This window comes from Erpetoichthys calabaricus, chromosome 10 (genome assembly GCF_900747795.2).
Source record: "Erpetoichthys calabaricus chromosome 10, fErpCal1.3, whole genome shotgun sequence".
NCBI lineage: Eukaryota > Metazoa > Chordata > Cladistia > Polypteriformes > Polypteridae > Erpetoichthys > Erpetoichthys calabaricus.
The window spans coordinates 132,140,028-132,157,888 of NC_041403.2; the positions used below are offsets into that span (position 1 = coordinate 132,140,028).

The 17,861-nt window shown below is 39.8% G+C and overlaps 1 protein-coding gene across 1 annotated transcript in view; it reads right to left on the reverse strand.

Annotated features, from left to right (window-relative positions):
• The window catches only part of zfp64 (zinc finger protein 64 homolog (mouse)), a 76,115-nt gene extending 60,049 nt beyond the window's left edge, over positions 1–16,066 (reverse strand). The window contains exon 1 of the mRNA XM_028811910.2: positions 15,847–16,066. Coding sequence (XP_028667743.1) covers positions 15,847–15,868 — 22 coding nt within the window. The 5' untranslated portion in view covers positions 15,869–16,066. The remainder of the gene's footprint in view (positions 1–15,846) is intronic.
• Positions 16,067–17,861: the final 1,795 nt, after the last annotated feature.

Consider the following 17,861-nt stretch of genomic DNA (forward strand, 5'->3'; position numbering starts at 1 on the left):
TATCCCAAACCATCATCTTTGAATGTTGCAAGACTTTCGCCTTGTATGTAGATCGGGGTAATTACATTCATTGCATTCCTAGTCTGAATCACAATCTGATTGTATGGGTGGTTACCTGGCACTGTAGGGTTGCCACCCGTCCTTTAAAATACGGAATCGTGCCGCATTTGAGAATGAAATTGCGCGTCCCGTTTTGAATCAATACGGGACGGGATTTATCCCGTATTTTTTTTATAATTTTTTTTAAAGCAGCGTCTCATGCAAATCATCCCACACGCATTTTATGAAGATGCCTCCTTTCCTACTTTTGATTGGGTAATACTTGATGTCATCGTTAGTTTGATTGGTCTTTTTAACTGTCCAGTGAGGAGGGCGGGTCTTTTAAGTACCAGTCTGCAAACTGTTGGCACTCAGATGTGGCACCCGCTGCAGTATGCGTCCCTTATTTTTTTGTATTAAAAGTGGTAACCCTACATGGCAGGTAACACTTAAGTTTGGTCATGAAGTCGTCTAAAGTCCGCCACGTGCCCTCTTTTAATTGCGAGAAGCAGATATATATAGCCAAATTCTCGCGGTTCGTTGCGGCGAAGTACGGCTTTTAATTTTTTAATAAGAAAAGAAAACCTTTTTAAACGGATCGAAAATATACCAATAACAATTTGTTAAGGATCAGTTTTTTTGTGAACCTCGCTTTTCACAGCTGTCGCGCTACGGCGTGTGTTTAGTTTATTTGACAGTATGTAGATCGTGGTAATTACATTCATGGCATTCGTTTTCTGAATCACATTCTGACTGTATGGGTGGTTACCTGCCAGGTAACGCTTTTGGTTGGTCAGGAAGTCGCCTTACATCCGCCACGTGCCCTCTTTCTGTTTCCAGAAGCTGATCATAGAATGGATTTAATAGTTTACTTTCAAATAATGCAAAGAGTATGCGACATGTGTTTCTCCCTAATTCTGGGCTCATCAGGCATACACACTCACTGCATCACCTCTCGTGAATCGAATCTCTATCGTCAGCGCCAGAGTTGAAGCCCCTAACGTTGCGGTCAGCAAGTCGGCTAACATCCGCCATGTGCCGTCTTTCAGTTGCGAGAAGCAGATCATAGAATGGTTGAAACTGTTGCCCCTAACGTTGCGCCACAGTGTGTGGTTCGTTTATACCTCGTGTCTTCTCATTAAACTTTTATCTCGCGAATATGTTATTGCAATCCGCAGCGGGAGCGTTTCTATAAACTTAATTTAAACTTACGTTTTACACCGTGCTTTGTTTCCCTTATGAACATGCTTGTATGCTTCACTCGCTCCCTTCTGAATTGTTTAATGAATTTTTTGCTCTTCGCTGTTTGCGGCCCTTCCGTCATTTCCCCCTACTTCGTTCTTTTATCTCGCGAATATGTTATTGCAATCCTTAACGGGAGCGTTTCAATAAACTGATTGAAAATAGTTTTGCATTTACCTTTTTAGTAAAAGGCGAGCTTTTAAGCCTGAGAAATCACCCCGTAAATGCACACGTTTAATTGCACATGTGTTAATATGTATGGTTACACAGTATTAAAAGACAGTGAACAACGTCAGTTACCTTTGTTCCCGCGTTTGATAAAAGGCGAGCTTTTAAGCCTGAGAAATCACCCCGTAAATGCACACGTTTAATTGCACGTGTTAATATGTATGCTTACACAGTATTTAAAGACAGTCAAAAATTAACGTCATTTACCTTCGTTCCCGCGTTTGACTCGTGCTGTAAATCTCTTCCTTGTTTTTAGTTCACGTGATTACGCAGGAGGCGTGATGACGCGATACGTGACTCCGCCTCCTCCATTACAGTGTATGGACAAAAAATATGTTCCAGTTATGACCATTACGCGTAGAATTTCGAAATGAAACCTGCCTAACTTTTGTAAGTAAGCTGTAAGGAATGAGCCTGCCAAATTTCAGCCTTCCACCTACACGGGAAGTTCGAGAATTAGTGATGAGTGAGTCAGTCAGTCAGTCAGTCAATCAGTCAGTCAGTCAGTGAGTCAGTGAGGGCTTTGCCTTTTATTAATATGTATAGATGTATAGATACCTTATAAACAGTGGTAAGTCTGTGAGATTAGGCATTCTAACAAAGGCTACATATTAATAATACAAAAGGGGAAAGTAGAGCAATATATATTACTCTACCGAGATGAAACAGATGTGTAGGATAAATTACTGCTTTTGACAGCACAAAGGAGGAATGTGCTACTAATGTTGAGAGACTTGAACAGTACTTCCTCGCAAACAATATCGGGAAAGAGAGAGAAAGGTGGCCATGCTTTTAAGTGTAATGGGCCCGAAAACTTATAGTCTGTTGCTCAGTCTAGTGGCATTGGTGAAACCTGCAGAAAAATCATTTAAAGACATGGCGGATGAATTGCAAGCATATTTGAACCTGGAACCAATAATTATTGCTGAGTGGTCTTGTTTTCATAAACGGGATTAACAGAAAAATGAGTCAATTGTGCACTATATTGCTGACATAAGGTGGTTGCAGAGCACTGTCAGTTTGACGAGGGCTTGTCGGATGCGCTAAGAGACTGACTCATGTCAGGTTTGCACACGAGAGCATACAGAAGCAGCTCCTCACCAAAAAGGAATTAACATTACATCGCGCATCAGAAATAGCAATTTCTATGGAAATGGCAGCAAAAGACACCCTGGAACTTCAGAGAAAAGTGACTCCACAGTGCAGTGTCAATAACACTGTAGCAAAGCACTTTGAAAAGATGCAGTCCTGTTTTAGATATGGAAAAAAAATTGCACATTCCAACTGAATGTTTGTTTAAAGATAAAGAGTGCAGGCAGTGCAATAAAAAAGAGCACATCCAGAAAATGTGCAAAATGAAAGAAAATAAAAGAAATTAACATAAAAGGGGTAATAAAGACAAAAAGGTGCACGATATTGATGAAACCAACTCCAGTTCCTCAAAAACCAAACATCTGACTTGTCTGGAACTCCATTCCATAAAACCCACTGACCACAAAATAATATGGGCGATGCCAAAAGTTGAAGGAGTGACATTAAAAATGGAGTTAGACACTGGATCAGCCCTGACAATTATTTCAGAAAAAGACTATAAAGAAAAATTCCCAAATGTGAAACTGAAATACAACTCAGTAATACTAAAAACATACAGCAGTGAAAAGATTGATCTTATTGGTAAGCTTAAGGTAAAAGAGATGTGTATGAAAGCCAGAGACATCTCCTGGATTTAAATGTGCTACCAAGAGGAGGTGTTCTGTTATTTAGACGTGAATGGCTGAAAAGTATCCAGCTTAATTGGCAGTCCATAAAAGAAATGCAGGTCATTTCAGGACAACGAACACGTCCTACACCAGAAAAGCTGAATTCACTATTGAGTCACTGTGCACGTGATCCAAGAAGGAACTGGGACTCAAACATATCAAAGCACAGAAGATGAACAGCCAAAGTTCCATAAGGCTCACTGATGCCATAATGCTATTCACCCTAAGTTTGAGGCAGAACTCCAACATTTAGAAGGGCAGGGTGTCCTCTCCAGAGTCGATTGGTCTAAGTGGGCAATGCCCATTGTTACAGTGATCAAGAAAATTGGTGCTGTATGTATCTAGGATCACATTAAAGTCATAATAAACCCTGCACTGCATGTCAACCAATATCCTTTACCACACACAGTGGTTATCTTTGCCTCACTTGGTGGTGGTAAGTACTTTTCAAACATAGATTTGGCCCAAGCATATTTACAGATGGAATAAGAATCATCTACAAAGTACCTCACAATTAATACTCACAAGGGACTCCATTATAACAGACTGGTGTGTGGAGTTTTGTCTGCTCTCTAGATCTGGTGCTGCTGGACATTCCTGGTATTCAGTGTTACTTAGATGACACAATTGTGACTGGTTGTGATAATAGTGCACATCTGACAAACCTTGAAACAGTCCTTACTAGACTGGCAGAATTTGGAGTGAGTGCTAATAAAAGTAAATGCCAATTCTTTAAAGATTATCTAGAGTACCATGGACATATTATTGATAAGAATGGCCTCCATAAATCCCCGGATAAGACTGATGCTATCCTAAAGGCATCTCAACCTGAAAATGTGACCAAGTTATGTTTTTTCCTGAACATTGTAAATTACTAACACTGATTTTTGCCCAAATCTTTCAACAGTGATGCATCCACTAAACTGTTTGCTGCAGAAGGTAAGTAAATGGGAATGGTCACAAGTTTATGAACAAGTGTTTAAAACTGTCAAGCAACTGATTACATCTGATAAAGCGTTGACACATTTTAATCCAAAGTTGCCATTGTACCTGGCTTGTGATACATTAACATATGGCATTGTTGCTGTTTTCTCTCACAAGATGCTTGACTGCAACGACCAATTACGTTTGGATCAAGGTCCCTAAGTCTTGCTGAAAAGAATGATGCACAGATAGACAGGGAAGATCTAAGCCTAGTGTGGGCAATATGGTTAACATTTCACATTAGTCACTGATCACCAACACTTAGTTGCTATTTTCAGTCCTCATAAGTTTGTTCCAACAATGGCTGTAACATGCTTATAATGATGAGCTTTGTTTTTAGGTAGCCGCAGCTACCAAATTGAATTCAGTGGCACAAAACAACATGCAAATGCAGATGGACTACCATGCCTACCATTTGATTGTAACAGAATTAAAAACCTTTCCGATTAGGCTGAAATTTTTCACCTAACACAACAGGGCCCTTACCCGTTACAAGTGGTCAAATTCAGAAAAAGACAAGTTGAGATACCACTATGGCCACATTATTTGACTTGATAATAAAGGGTTGGTCTTCTAGAACTGATGCTGATCTCCAGGGGTACTCAGATCAACATAAACAGTTATCAGTTTGTCAAGGATGTATTATGTGGGCAACAAGAGTGATTGTGCCTCCAAACCTTTGTCTTAAATAAATGAGGCACTTCATGAAGGTCATTTGGATGTTGTAAACATAAAAAACTTAGACTGAAGCTACATATGGTGGCCTGGAAACGAACTTCAGAGAATATGGCCAAGTCATGCACAGGATGCCAAAAGACTCAGCAACAGCCCCAAAACACTCCCCATCACACCTGGGAATAGCCAAGCTCTGTGTGGCATCGACTTCACATTGATTATGCAGGACATTTCCATAATCAAATATTTCTTGTTGTAGCTGATGCACATTCAAAATGTCCTGAAATTTTTGCAGTGAAAAAGGCAACATCATCTAAAACGGCAGATATACTCCATATCCTATTTGACGTACACATCTTCCAGAACAACTAATTAGTGACAATGCAACTCAGTTTACATCAGCTTAGTTCCAGGCATTTGTCACAAAGAATGGAATTAAGAACATCATCTCTGTTCCTTACCATCCTGCAACAAATGGTCTAGCTGAACACATTATTCAGTCTTTCAAACTATCTATGAAAGTCATGGAAAAGGAAAAATGAGTCTCTACATGAGAAAACTGCAAACTTACTTCTAGACTATCGAAACACAGTTCACTCAACAACTGGTCAAGCTCCAGCAACGCTTTTCTTAGGACGAAGTTTGAGATTGAGCTTGGATCTTCTGAAGCCTGATTTGCATAAATGTGTGCAAAAGAAGCAGTGCTTCCAAAACCAAAAACAAGGCAAGCTTAGAATATCTGATATTGGACAAAAAGTGTTTGCCCAAGACTACTGATACTCAAATTAGAAATGGCAGCCTGGTAAGACTGTGTCACAGGTTGGGTATGATATAGTCTGATGCCCTGAGGCATATTGACCAGCTGCTAGATACAGTAGCTCAGGTCGTCGCAGCACAAGACATTGGTGAGGAGCCGATTGTCCCTCAGGGCTCAAATGAAATTACTTTTCTGAGATCTAATACATCCCTTGCTGCTGGTGAATCACAACCTAAAGAATCTGCTGAATCAACCTCATATCAAATGCCTGCTCCACCTGCACAGGATAAACACTATCCTGAGAGGATGTGTAAACCACCTGAAAGGCTGAACTTGAATTTGATGTTAATGTACTAAGTACTTAGATGCTTTGTATACATATATTTAAGTTTTTTGCCATGTATTTATTTGCTAATTAAAAAAACACTGTTAGACATCCAAGCTGGATGGGAGGAATTTTATGTACAGTATATGTTAGAATTTAAAACCAAATATATGGGCGATTTTATGTTACCAAACAATTGCATAGAATATGTGATGTGCCTGCACCTTGCTATTAATGTACAAGTTTTCTGTGGAACTTGACATACACTATATTTCCAAAAGTATTGGGACACCCCTCCAAATCAATGAATTTGGGTGTTCCAATCACTTCCATAGCCACAGATGTATAAAATCAAGCACCTAGGCATGCGGACTGCTTCTACAAACATTTGTGAAAGAATGGGTCACTCTCAGGAGCTCAGTGAATTCAAGCATGGTCCCATGATAGGATGCCATCTATGCAATAAGTCCATTTGTGAAATTTTCTTGCTACTAAATATTCCACTATCACTTGTTAGTGGTATTATAACAAAGCGGAATCAATTGGGAACAAAAGCAACTCAGCCATGAAGTGGTAGGACACGTAAAATCACAGAGAAGGTACAGCACATACCGAGGCACACAGTGTGCAGAAGTCACCAACTTTCTCCAGAGTCAATACCTACAGACCTCCAAAAGCTCAAAAACAGTGCGTAGAGAGCTTCCTGGAATAGGTTTCCATTGCAAGTACAATGCAAAGCGTCGGATGCAGTGGTGTAAAGCACACAGCCACTGGACTCTAGAGCAATAGAGATGTGTCCTCTGGAGTGAAGAATCACACTTCTCTGTCTGGCAATACGATGGACGAGTCTGGGTTTGGCAGTCACCAGGAAAATGGTACTTGCCTGACTGCATTGTGCCAAGTGAAGTTGGTGAAGGGGGGGATTATGGTGTGGGGTTGTTTTTCAGTGGTTGGGCTTGGCCCCTTAGTTCAAATGAAAGGAACTCTTACAAAGTCATTTTGGACAATTTCATGCTCCCAACTTTGAGGGAACAGTTTGGGAATGGCCCCTTCCTGTTCTAACATGACTGCACACCAGTGCACAAAGCACGGTCTATAAAGAAATGGATAAGCCAGTTTGGTGAGGAGGAACTTGACTGGCCTGCACAGAGCCCTGACCTCAACCCAACAGAACACCTTTGGAATGAATTAAAGCGGAAACTGTGAGCCTGGCCTTTTCATCCAACATCAGTGCCTGACCTCGCAAATGCTCTCCTGGAAGAATGGTCAAAAATTCCCATAAACACACTCCTAAACCTTGTGGAAAGCCTTCCCAGAAAAGCTGAAGCTGTTATAGCTGCAAAGAGTGGGCCAACTCCATATTAAAGCCTATGTATTAAGAATGGAATGTCATTAATGTTTGTGTGTGTGTAAAGGCAGGCTTCCCAATACTTTTGGCAATATAGTGTATGTATCTTCAGCAAATAAATTAACAGAAGTTTCATGATTGCTGTATCTGTCTCATTGGTTTACTGTTTGTGTAAGTATAAAAACTCAACAGCCTCCTTAACCTATTTTGTCCATTCCTGTATGGTCCTGGTGGTGACTGGAGGCCGCTGAACAGTGGGTTTATATGCAGATATGAGCTGTACCAAATATTATGTACCAAATTTGGGATAGATTTGCCCAAAGATGTCAAAACAACAGAGTTGTGTGCCTTATTAAATATTTGCATATGACAAGTCCAAAGTTCTATTTTTCCTTGTTGTACAGTCTGCAAATTTGCAAAAACTGATGAGGATGGAGGAAACTGAAACACTGTTACAGTCTCCAGAAATTGTGATGAAAGTACTGGAATGTTCGTTACCAAATAATAATACTTATTTACATTTATATAGTGGTTTTCGGCGGCATGGTGGCGCAGTGGGTAGCGCTGCTGCCTCGCAGTTAGGAGACCCGGGTTCGCTTCCCGGGTCCTCCCTGCGTGGAGTTTGCATGTTCTCCCCGTGTCTGCGTGGGTTTCCTCCGGGCGCTCCGGTTTCCTCCTACAGTCCAAAGACATGCAGGTTAGGTGGATTGGCGATTCTAAATTGGCCCTAGTGTGTGCTTGGTGTGTGGGTGTGTTTGTGTGTGTCCTGCGGTGGGTTGGCACCCTGCCCGGGTTTTGTTCCCTGCCTTGTGCCCTGTGTTGGCTGGGATTGGCTCCAGCAGACCACCCATGACCCTATGTTCGGATTCAGCGGGTTGGAAAATGGATGGATAGTGGTTTTCTCACTACTCAAATCGCATTTCACAGTAAGTGGTGAGCCACTTGGTGAACCACCACTAATGTGTAGTATCCACCTGGCTGGCAGCCATTTTTGCACCAGTATGGTGACCACAGACGAGCTATTAGGGCTGGTTTATATTTCATGCTCAGAACACTTACATGCACGCATCATGGCTGCCATGTGTTCCTAGTGTTGTTTGCATGTGTCCTCTTGAGCATGTTGTCAGAAATTAATGCGACTCTTGCGTGAGTTGCAGTACAAGCAAAAGAATGGGTGATGTGTGTGTTCAAGTGTTGGTATGTGACATCAGCATCATTGTTTACTTTCAACATGTGACTGCAGGCTTGCAGCTCCAACAGCATCAATCTGCATGTTTTGACCACCACAAGTAGTTCTACATTCAGGTCATATACCTGCGCTTTCAATGTAATATATCTTGTGTTGCACAATTTTTTCATTCACAAAAACAAAGTCCAACTGCTTTTTTCCTATTGCTTTCCTTCCTGCTTCTGTTTGTTCATAAGATTTTAAATCCATGCAGTGCAACCATGGAGGCCGGTCTTGCAGCTCTATGCCATGACTCTGTGAAGCACACAAGACTGCCGAGTTTCTATTTCTTTTGGCTCAGATCAGCTCTGAAAGCTCATTGATTTTATTCGCAAGCGATCTTGTACTGACTATGATGATAGAAGATGAGCCTGTAATGTTGGTCAATGTCTCAGAATACAGCATAATGCCACAACATTAGCTGAAAGCACAGATGATTTGAAAAGCCACATCACCAGGATCAAGGAATAGAATATACTTCAAATGAACATGGCTGGCCCCTTAATGCAAACAATGCAAAAATCCTCACAAACTCATAAACGTAACAAAGCCTTTAAGGAGATTAAATAGAAACAGCCTACTTGGATCAACAGTCATTAATAAGGTAACAAATGACCAAGAAACTTAACGAATCACTCTTGATGATACAACATCGTGCACAAAGGTTTGACTTGTTCAGGGCATAGTATTCTGAATACAGTCATAGGATTGTGAAAAAAAAAAAAAAACTACAGAGAATCAATCATAAGTTATGTCTAAGACCTCAAATGACCAGACCTTGACTTCCATATTTTGTAAACATGATGCAACATAAACATCACTGTAGAAGTAAATTATGCTTAACAGTGTCGAAGGTCACTGCAATAGATCAGGATCTTCAATATCATGGATTGATAAAGTAACTACATCTGTAGAGGCCCTTCTGTCAAAGATTAGCATTTGGCTGAAGTTCAAAAACAATTCAGGACAATGATCCATGGAACTGCCAGGGCCATTATACAATTTCTGCTAACATACCTCTCTGAGACAGGTGGGGAAGGGGTGTTAATATTAATTTGTTAAGATATTAAACATAAATGTATAGTAGCAGTACTAATTGAATTCGTTTATTCTGTGTTTAGTTCAATGTAGTACGATTCTTATAAATAAATATAATAAAAAAAATTCTTCACCTTGCATCAAAGAATGATGTGTTTAAGATTTGGTTTAAGAAACAAAATTGATTACAATTATTCAGTTTAGTTTCTATTTCAGCAAAAAAAGACACATGAAAACTTTGGCAGTAAGCTAAACTTTATGGGAATTAATTCCAAAGTAAAAATTCCTAATTCCTCTTAAATAACATCAAGTCAAGTTTTGAATGTTCCTAGTGTCCTACCACACTGCTTGGTAACTTATTCCAGGTGTCTGTGTTGCTCTGTGTGAAAAAAATTGTCAAACATTTGCACAAAATGCACCCATATTGAGGGTGGCACGGTGGCGCAGTGGTAGCGCTGCTGCCTCGCAGTTAGGAGACCCGGGTTTGCTTCCCGGGTCCTCCCTGCGTGGAGTTTACATGTTCTCCCTGTGTCTACGTGGGTTTCCTCCAGGCGCTCCGGTTTCCTCCCACAGTCCAAAGACATGCAGGTTAGGTGGATTGGCGATTCTAAATTGGCCCTAGTGTGTGCTTGGTGTGTGGGTGTGTTTGTGTGTGTCCTGCGGTGGGTTGGCACCCTGCCCAGCATTGGTTCCCTGCCTTGTGCCCTGTGTTGGCTGGGATTGGCTCCAGCAGACCCCCGTAACCCTGTGTTCGGATTCAGTGGGTTGGAAAATGGATGGATGGATGTATATATGTCAATGTCAACTTTATTTATATAGCACATTTAAAACAACATTGGAATGCTGTGGCCAAAGTGCTTTACAATAATAGAATTAAAGAAAAACATACAATTAACATGAATTACATAAATAGAAATAAAATAATTAATAAATAGAAGTAACGTTACATAATCACAATGAGGAAACCATCAGTATTACTGAAGGTTACGGAATGCAAGTGAATAAAAATGAGTCTTTAATCTTGTTTTAAACAGTTCAATTGTAGACGACTCCTTTATGTGATAAGGTAAAGAGTTCCACAGGCGAGGAGCAGCAGCTGCAAAAGCCCTGTCCCCCTCAGTTTTACACTTGGTACGAGGGACAACAAGAGACAACTGACCAGAAGATCTAAGCACTCTAGATGGCTGGTGTAAAGCGCACAATTCAGATAAATAGGCAGGAGCAAGCCCATGTAAAGATTTAAAAACTAGCAACAAGATTTTAAAATCAATTCGAAAACTGACAGGCTAACAGTGTAAAGAAGCTAATATTGGAGAAACTGAGTCATACTTTCTTGCCCCAACCAGAAAGTGAGCGGCAGCATTCTGGACAAACTGTAACCTGTGTATCAGGGATTTGCTAATCCCAGAATACAGTGAATTGCAGCAATCAAGGCAAGAAAAGATAAAAGCATAAGTAGCTTTCTCAAGATCCCTAGAAGATAAAGATATATATAAAAGCCAAATACCACTGACTAACTCATCATGAAAGGAGGAGGACTTGGGACTTCAAATTTGGTTTGTAGGTTACCCTTGGCCCAAAGGTGCTCGCTAAGAAATGGTTTTAAAAATTTTGTGGTCCAAGCGTGAAATTTCTTATAGTTTTTTAGACCCGTTTGTATGTCTGTCTGCTTTTCACGAGAGAACTACTTAATGGATTCAGATTTTTTTTTTTCTCTATAATTTGCTTGAACATTCCGGTTGATTTTGCGACTTCTTTCACTGCACTAAGAATCATAGTTCGCTTGCAGGAGCAATATATTCATGCTAATCCGAGACAGAGGCTGCAGGCTAAGGGGAGGGGGGAGAGTGACGTCAGGAGTAGAGAGCTGGTCGGGGGCCCTCCTCACTGTCTGGTTTCACTAATACGCAGGCAAAGCCTCAGGGGATGGCTAGTGTGACATAAGGCTGAAGTATAAGCTCCTCTGATTTGTACTCTACACATTATGCTGCATAACCTAACATTCCATTTGCCTCTCTCTTTTTTTTTTTTCTTTAAAAAAAACAACAAAAAAAAAAAAAAAACATGGAGCAAGCCCCTATTCCGTCTCCTTGTTCCAAACATCAATTTAATATCTGGTCCCCAGATAGAAAACATATCAGATATTAAACATATACTACACATGATCTAACCCTAAAGATAAGCAACAATTATTAGCCTATTTAATGGCTTCTGAAGACTGCCTGGAGGTTGATAGTAATGAGTCCACTATGACTCCTAAATCCTTCTAATAAGCCATACTTTAAAGTTTTAGACCCTCCATTGTGTTATCAAATCTAATATTTCTACTTGCAGCATTTACATTTACTTACTGTACGTTAAATTTTATCTGCCACAAATCTGCCCAAACCTGTATGCTATCGAAGTCCCTCTGTAATAATTCTAAAGATACTAGATTATCTGCCAATACACCTAGCTTGGCATCAGCAGTAAACTTAACCGGGATGTTGTTTATATTCCTATCCAATTAATTTATATATACTGAAAATAGCAGAAGCCCCAGCAGTGACCCTTGAAGGACACCACTCTTAACATTTTCAATTCTGATAAAGTTCCTTGCACCATCTACTTTCTGTGCTTTAGCCAGTTCTGCACCAATCTACACACTGCACCCTGAACTCTCACTTTGTTTAATTTGATGCCCAGCCTCTCATGTAGGATCTTATCAAATGCTCATTAACTGAGTTAATGTATGTGACATCATGTCAGTCATTTTTCCCCATTAACAGAACTTGGAAATATAATCCTAGCTCTTCTAATGTCATTAGAAACCCAGACCCATCTTTGTGATACATTTTTTTTGTTTCACTGTTGGTGAATTTAAACTTTTGTCAGTGTGTTTAGTCTATGGATTTTTCCACTTTCCTTGCACCAAACCCTAGCTCTCGCTCTTTTCTTTCACTACAATGTGTAATATATTTATGCTCATTAGGAGGTAGTTATTTATGCAAGTATTCTAAAACCAAGAACAGGTTTCTTTACCCAGTAGCTATAAGAACCTAGACAACTAGGAGGTATATTTTGTGCCTTCTGATGATGTTTCATTATAAAAATGCAATATAATAATGTGCATAAATAATTCTTTAACATGTATATTCTTCAAATGGACTTTCAATCTTAGAACAAATTGAAGCAACTAAGTGAAAGAGTAATGAAATTAAAAATTAAGTTTGCAGTAATTCCCCAGAATCTTCTTTTACACGTCATGAAGATGTGTACAAAAAACAAACTTTTGTAATTTAAGCAACATGACATAAAGACCAATTAATTAAATATATTGCCACACAGGGCAAAGAAAGAGAAACAACACAATAAAAACAGCAGGAGCCAATACTGCAGGAGACCACAAACAATAAATTGAAGATTTTATAATGTTACAAGCAGAAAAAACTATTCTACTACTGGTTAATTCAAATTTTTCTTTAGTCAGAATCACAGTACCATTATATAAAGTGGCTCTTGTTCAGAAAGCTGACGCCACTTGTTTTTAAGATTAGGCACCCTTACACTATTTTAAGATTAGGCACCTACTCTAAATTTTGAAGATTAGGGACCCTGGTGTACCTGGCCTTACCCCCACAAACCTTAAGTTCAGGGTTTGTAGTAGGGCTCAGCGCCGGTCACACAAGGAGTTCCTCAGGGCTCTGTCCTCGGTCCTCTGCTTTTTTGTATTTACATGCTTCCCCTTGGCCATATTATCCATAGCTATGGACTGGGTTATCATTTTTATGCAGATGATGCTCAACTCTACTTCAATGTTAAAAGTGGAACTTCATCAGAGCTTTCTCAGCTCACAACCTGCCTTAGTGAAATTAAAACCTGGATGGAGCAGAACTCTTTAAAATTAAATTGCAATAAAACTGAACTCCTGCAAACTTTGACTAAAATGCAACTTAATAAAATGAGCTCCTTCTCAGTCTATCTTGGTGGTGATCTCATCAGACCTGCCTCTACTGTAAAAAATCTTGGTGTCATTTTTGATTCCTCCCTCTCTTATTCCGCCCACATAAATCACATTAAGAAACTTTCTTACTTTCACCTCCGTAACATATCCCGTGTTTGCTCCTTCCTCTCCTTCTCTAATGCTGAGAAACTTGTCCATGCTTTTATCACATTCCGCATCGATTATTGTAATTCCCTACTGGCAGGTGCCCCTTCTAATCTTATATCACAGCTCCAGCTTATTCAAAACTCAGCTGCAAGAGTCCTTACTCGAACCAGCAACAGCGAGCACATCACACCCATCCTGCTCCGTCTCCACTGGCTCCCTGTGTCTTACAGAATCGAATATAAAATCCTACTAATAACTTACAAAGCCTTAAATAACCTCACGCCAAACTACATCAGTGGCCTTCTCCATCACTATGTGCCTGCCCGCCCACTAAGGTCCTCTGATTCTGGCAATCTTGTTGTGCCCCTCACTAATCTACACTCCATGGGTGACAGGGCCTTCGGCTGTATAGCGCCCAGACTCTGGAATGATCTACCGAAATTAATCAGGTCAGCTGACTCCACGAATTCTTTTAAAAAACAACTCAAAACTCATCTGTTCAGGAAGGCTTTTAGCTCTACTTGACTTTATTACCCTTCTCTCAGTTTACTTCTCTGTCAAGATGCTAATGTAACCTGTGTGTGTGTGTGCGCTAGACCATCAATTATGTTGTCTTTTTTTTTTCCAGAATTCACCGTCTTAATCTTCTTTATTTATTTATCTGGTTTGTACAATAATATATATTTTATACACTGCCGTTCTTTATTATATTCTGTAAGTGCCTTGAGCATGGGAAAGGCGCTATATAAATAAAATGTATTATTATTATTATTTAGGGGTAGGCCAGTCTAAAACAAACAAGAAGGAGATGGTGTCTGCTTTCTGAACTAGACCCTATAAAGTACTTGATTACCTTTATAATTCAGGATTTAGCTTTTCTTTTACATTTACTGGAATAGAAAATAGCAATGTAATGCATCAATTTACAACTATCTGTTGCAATAAATTTTTCTCTTCTCATGCTAAATAAAAAAATTATGTAATATGTGTATGTGTAGTTTATATTTGTATGTATACTACATCATACTATTTAAAGTTTAGTTATTTTCCTATACTTTATTACAAGGAATGTATGTTTTATTTATTTATTTACTTAAACTATGCTGGTTTTCCCAGGTACTCTTGTTTCTTTGAACAATCACAGACTAACAACTCTGCGCTGGTCTAGTGTGTCCTATGATGGCCTGGGCATGTTCTATGCTGGTTTCTTCAATCCATTCAATACAGCTGGGACAGGCTCTGCAATCTTAAAAATATGCATTTAAGAAGTGTTTAATTCTGAAACTGGAGCACCACAGTAGCTGCCGATGTTCGCCATTTTTTCCTCATATATTTGCACTTCTATTCCAACTAAATATGCAGTAATTTTCCAATTTACACTGAAAAACGGGGAGAACAACTGCAAATTGCAGAGCCATATTTAAGTAACATGCTTCTTGCTAAAGCAAGAAATGAATCCTTTAGAAAAGGTTGCTCAAGTTTCTTTTTCTCTGTGCATTTCAAATAAGATCTAATTTGCCTTTAACTCCAAGGATTTATCCGCTTTTTAAGAGCAATGAGATGACCTTGAGCATCTATTTAGAGGACTGTAATTCTACTGCAATGAAAGCCCAACAGTATCACAATTACCAGGAACTGTGCAGGAAGCCGGATGTTTTTAATGGGATGAGTGGTATGGAACCTCTGCTTCAACAGATTATGTTTACTGATGATCTGGATTCGACACACTGGACATGCAAGAACTTAACCATCTAAATTTTCTTGGTCACAATGAGACGCGGTTACTGCACTTTTAAATCTGAACTGTAGCGTCTGACAAGGGCACGCAATTTAAAAGGACCTTTCGATATCATCTGCACGAAGTGTTTTTTACAGACCCTCAAAATAAAGTGCCACAGTGTGAAAAGACATGGTGGTTCACAGAATAGTTGTTTCCATGTGATAATTTGTATCCGCCCTCTGTGTAACTTACCAATAACATTAGGTGATCCAAGAAAGAGCACAGGCATTTGTTCGGTACCGTCGGAGTGCTTTTAAACAGACTTCAGCCCACTGCCCAACGCTTCAGAGGCTGCCGAGATAGCCACTGAATACGTGAGGAGTGGATGTCTTTGGACTTAAATTTCTCTTACCTGTAGCGCTAAATGATGCCATAAGAGGTGCGCCACTGAATGCGAGTAAAACCAATTTCTGTCTCCCCGGATTACTTTCTCACGCCGTATCAACAACCCGTTCTTTTTGAATACATAACCTCCACTTGTGCACTCGCATTAGCAATCACAAACAGCAAGCGCGACATTTCACGGCAGGGGCGCGCTTTCGCTTTGCGGCTCTCATTTACGGAAGCACATGTGCACTGAACAGGGGGGCGGCTGTGTTTGCCTGTTTGGAGCGAACAGCGCCGACTGTTTGAACAAGTAAGAAGCGTTTGTGCGCATAAACGAAAGTATATTTTCAGATTTAAAAAGAAAATCCAATGCGTCCGAAGTTTTACCTTCTTCTATCAATAAACAAACAACCGTGAGCGGTAGAGAAAAGCCAAGCAAAATGACACCTTTTATTGGCTAACTAGAAAGATTACAATATGCAAGCTTTCGAGGCAACTCAGGCCCCTTCTTCAGGCAAGATGTAATACAGAAACTGAAGTTTCCTATGTTTATATACACACTCTAGGACAAGAAACAACATTGGTAAATCTTTAAATGAGAGATTTTGTATGTAAAAAATTAATAGATTCATTCAGGCTAGGGTTAATTTAGCAAGAGAGAAAAGAACAATGTATTGTCAAGATCTCTGGATAAGATAACTGTCCAACAAAGTCTTTTGAAGTTTGTAATGAGTTTTTCAAAACAATGTGGGTCTGTAGACAGGTTGTCTGTCATTCTGAGAGATGTAAACAATCCTCATATCTGGCCATAAAACTCTTGTCTTTATTCAATCCATGTTGTAAAGTATTAAATTTTAGCATGAGTTTAACTTCCCATTCTTTTCTCTCTTGCTGTGTTTTGAAGTTGCCCATAAGCACTGTGACCTTAAAGTCCTTCTCACAGTGTCCATGGCTGTTGAAGTGGGCCGCCACAGGAACATCTGTGTTGCCATGTTTAATGTGGAACCTGTGTAAGTTCATTCTCTGGCGGAGTGTTTGTCCAGTTTCTCCCACATAGAGTGCAGTGTCAGGACATTTCATGCAGAAAATTAGGTAGACTACATTAGATGATCTGCAGGAAAATGATCCCTTGATGTGATGTTCGAGTCGGCAGTGTGGTATAACTATACGGTCTGTATCATAGATGTGGGCACATGTTTTTGCATCTTTTCTGTAGGCATGAAGATGTGCCATTTTCTGTTGGTTCACTTAGGGAGCCTCGGACAATTAATTGTTGAAGGTTTGGTGGTTGTCTGTATGCCAGGGGGGGAGGTTCAGGAAATACATTTTTCAGTGTTTGGTCATTGTTTAGTATTGGCTGAAGTTCTTTTATAATTTTTCGAAGTGTTTCAAGATGTGGGTTGTAGGTGACAACAAGGGGGATGCGATCCTTGTTGTCTTTGTTTTTATATTCCAGAAGGTTGTCTCTGGGTATGGCAGTAGCTCTTCTTATTTGAGTGTCTGTTGTTTTCGGGGTGTAACCTTGTTTGATGAAATCTTGTCTGAGCTCCTGCAGTTGTTGATCCCGGTCTGTTGGGTCTGAGCAAATACGATTGTACCGTATTGCTTGGCTGAAAATAATGGAGCGCCTTATATGCTTGGGGTGGAAGCTATCATTTTTCAGGTAGGTCCGTCTGTCTGTCGGTTTGTGAAAAATAGAAGTTACAAGGGTGTTGTCTTTCAGTTGAACGATGGTGTCAAGAAAGCTGACTTCTGTTTTTGAGTAATTCAGCTTCAGCTTTATGTTGGGGTGAAAACAATTATATTCATTATGAAAATGGAGGAGATCCTTTTCACTGGCAGTCCAGATTATGAAGATGTCATCTATGTAACGGAGATACAACATTGGTTTTACGATGCACGTTGACATGAAATCTTCCTCCAATTTTGCCATAAAAAGATTTGTATAGTGAGGTGCAAACCGACATCCCATTGCAGTCCCCATTTGTTGTAAGTAGCAATCCTGTCCAAAAGAGAATAGATTATGTGTCAGAGTGAATT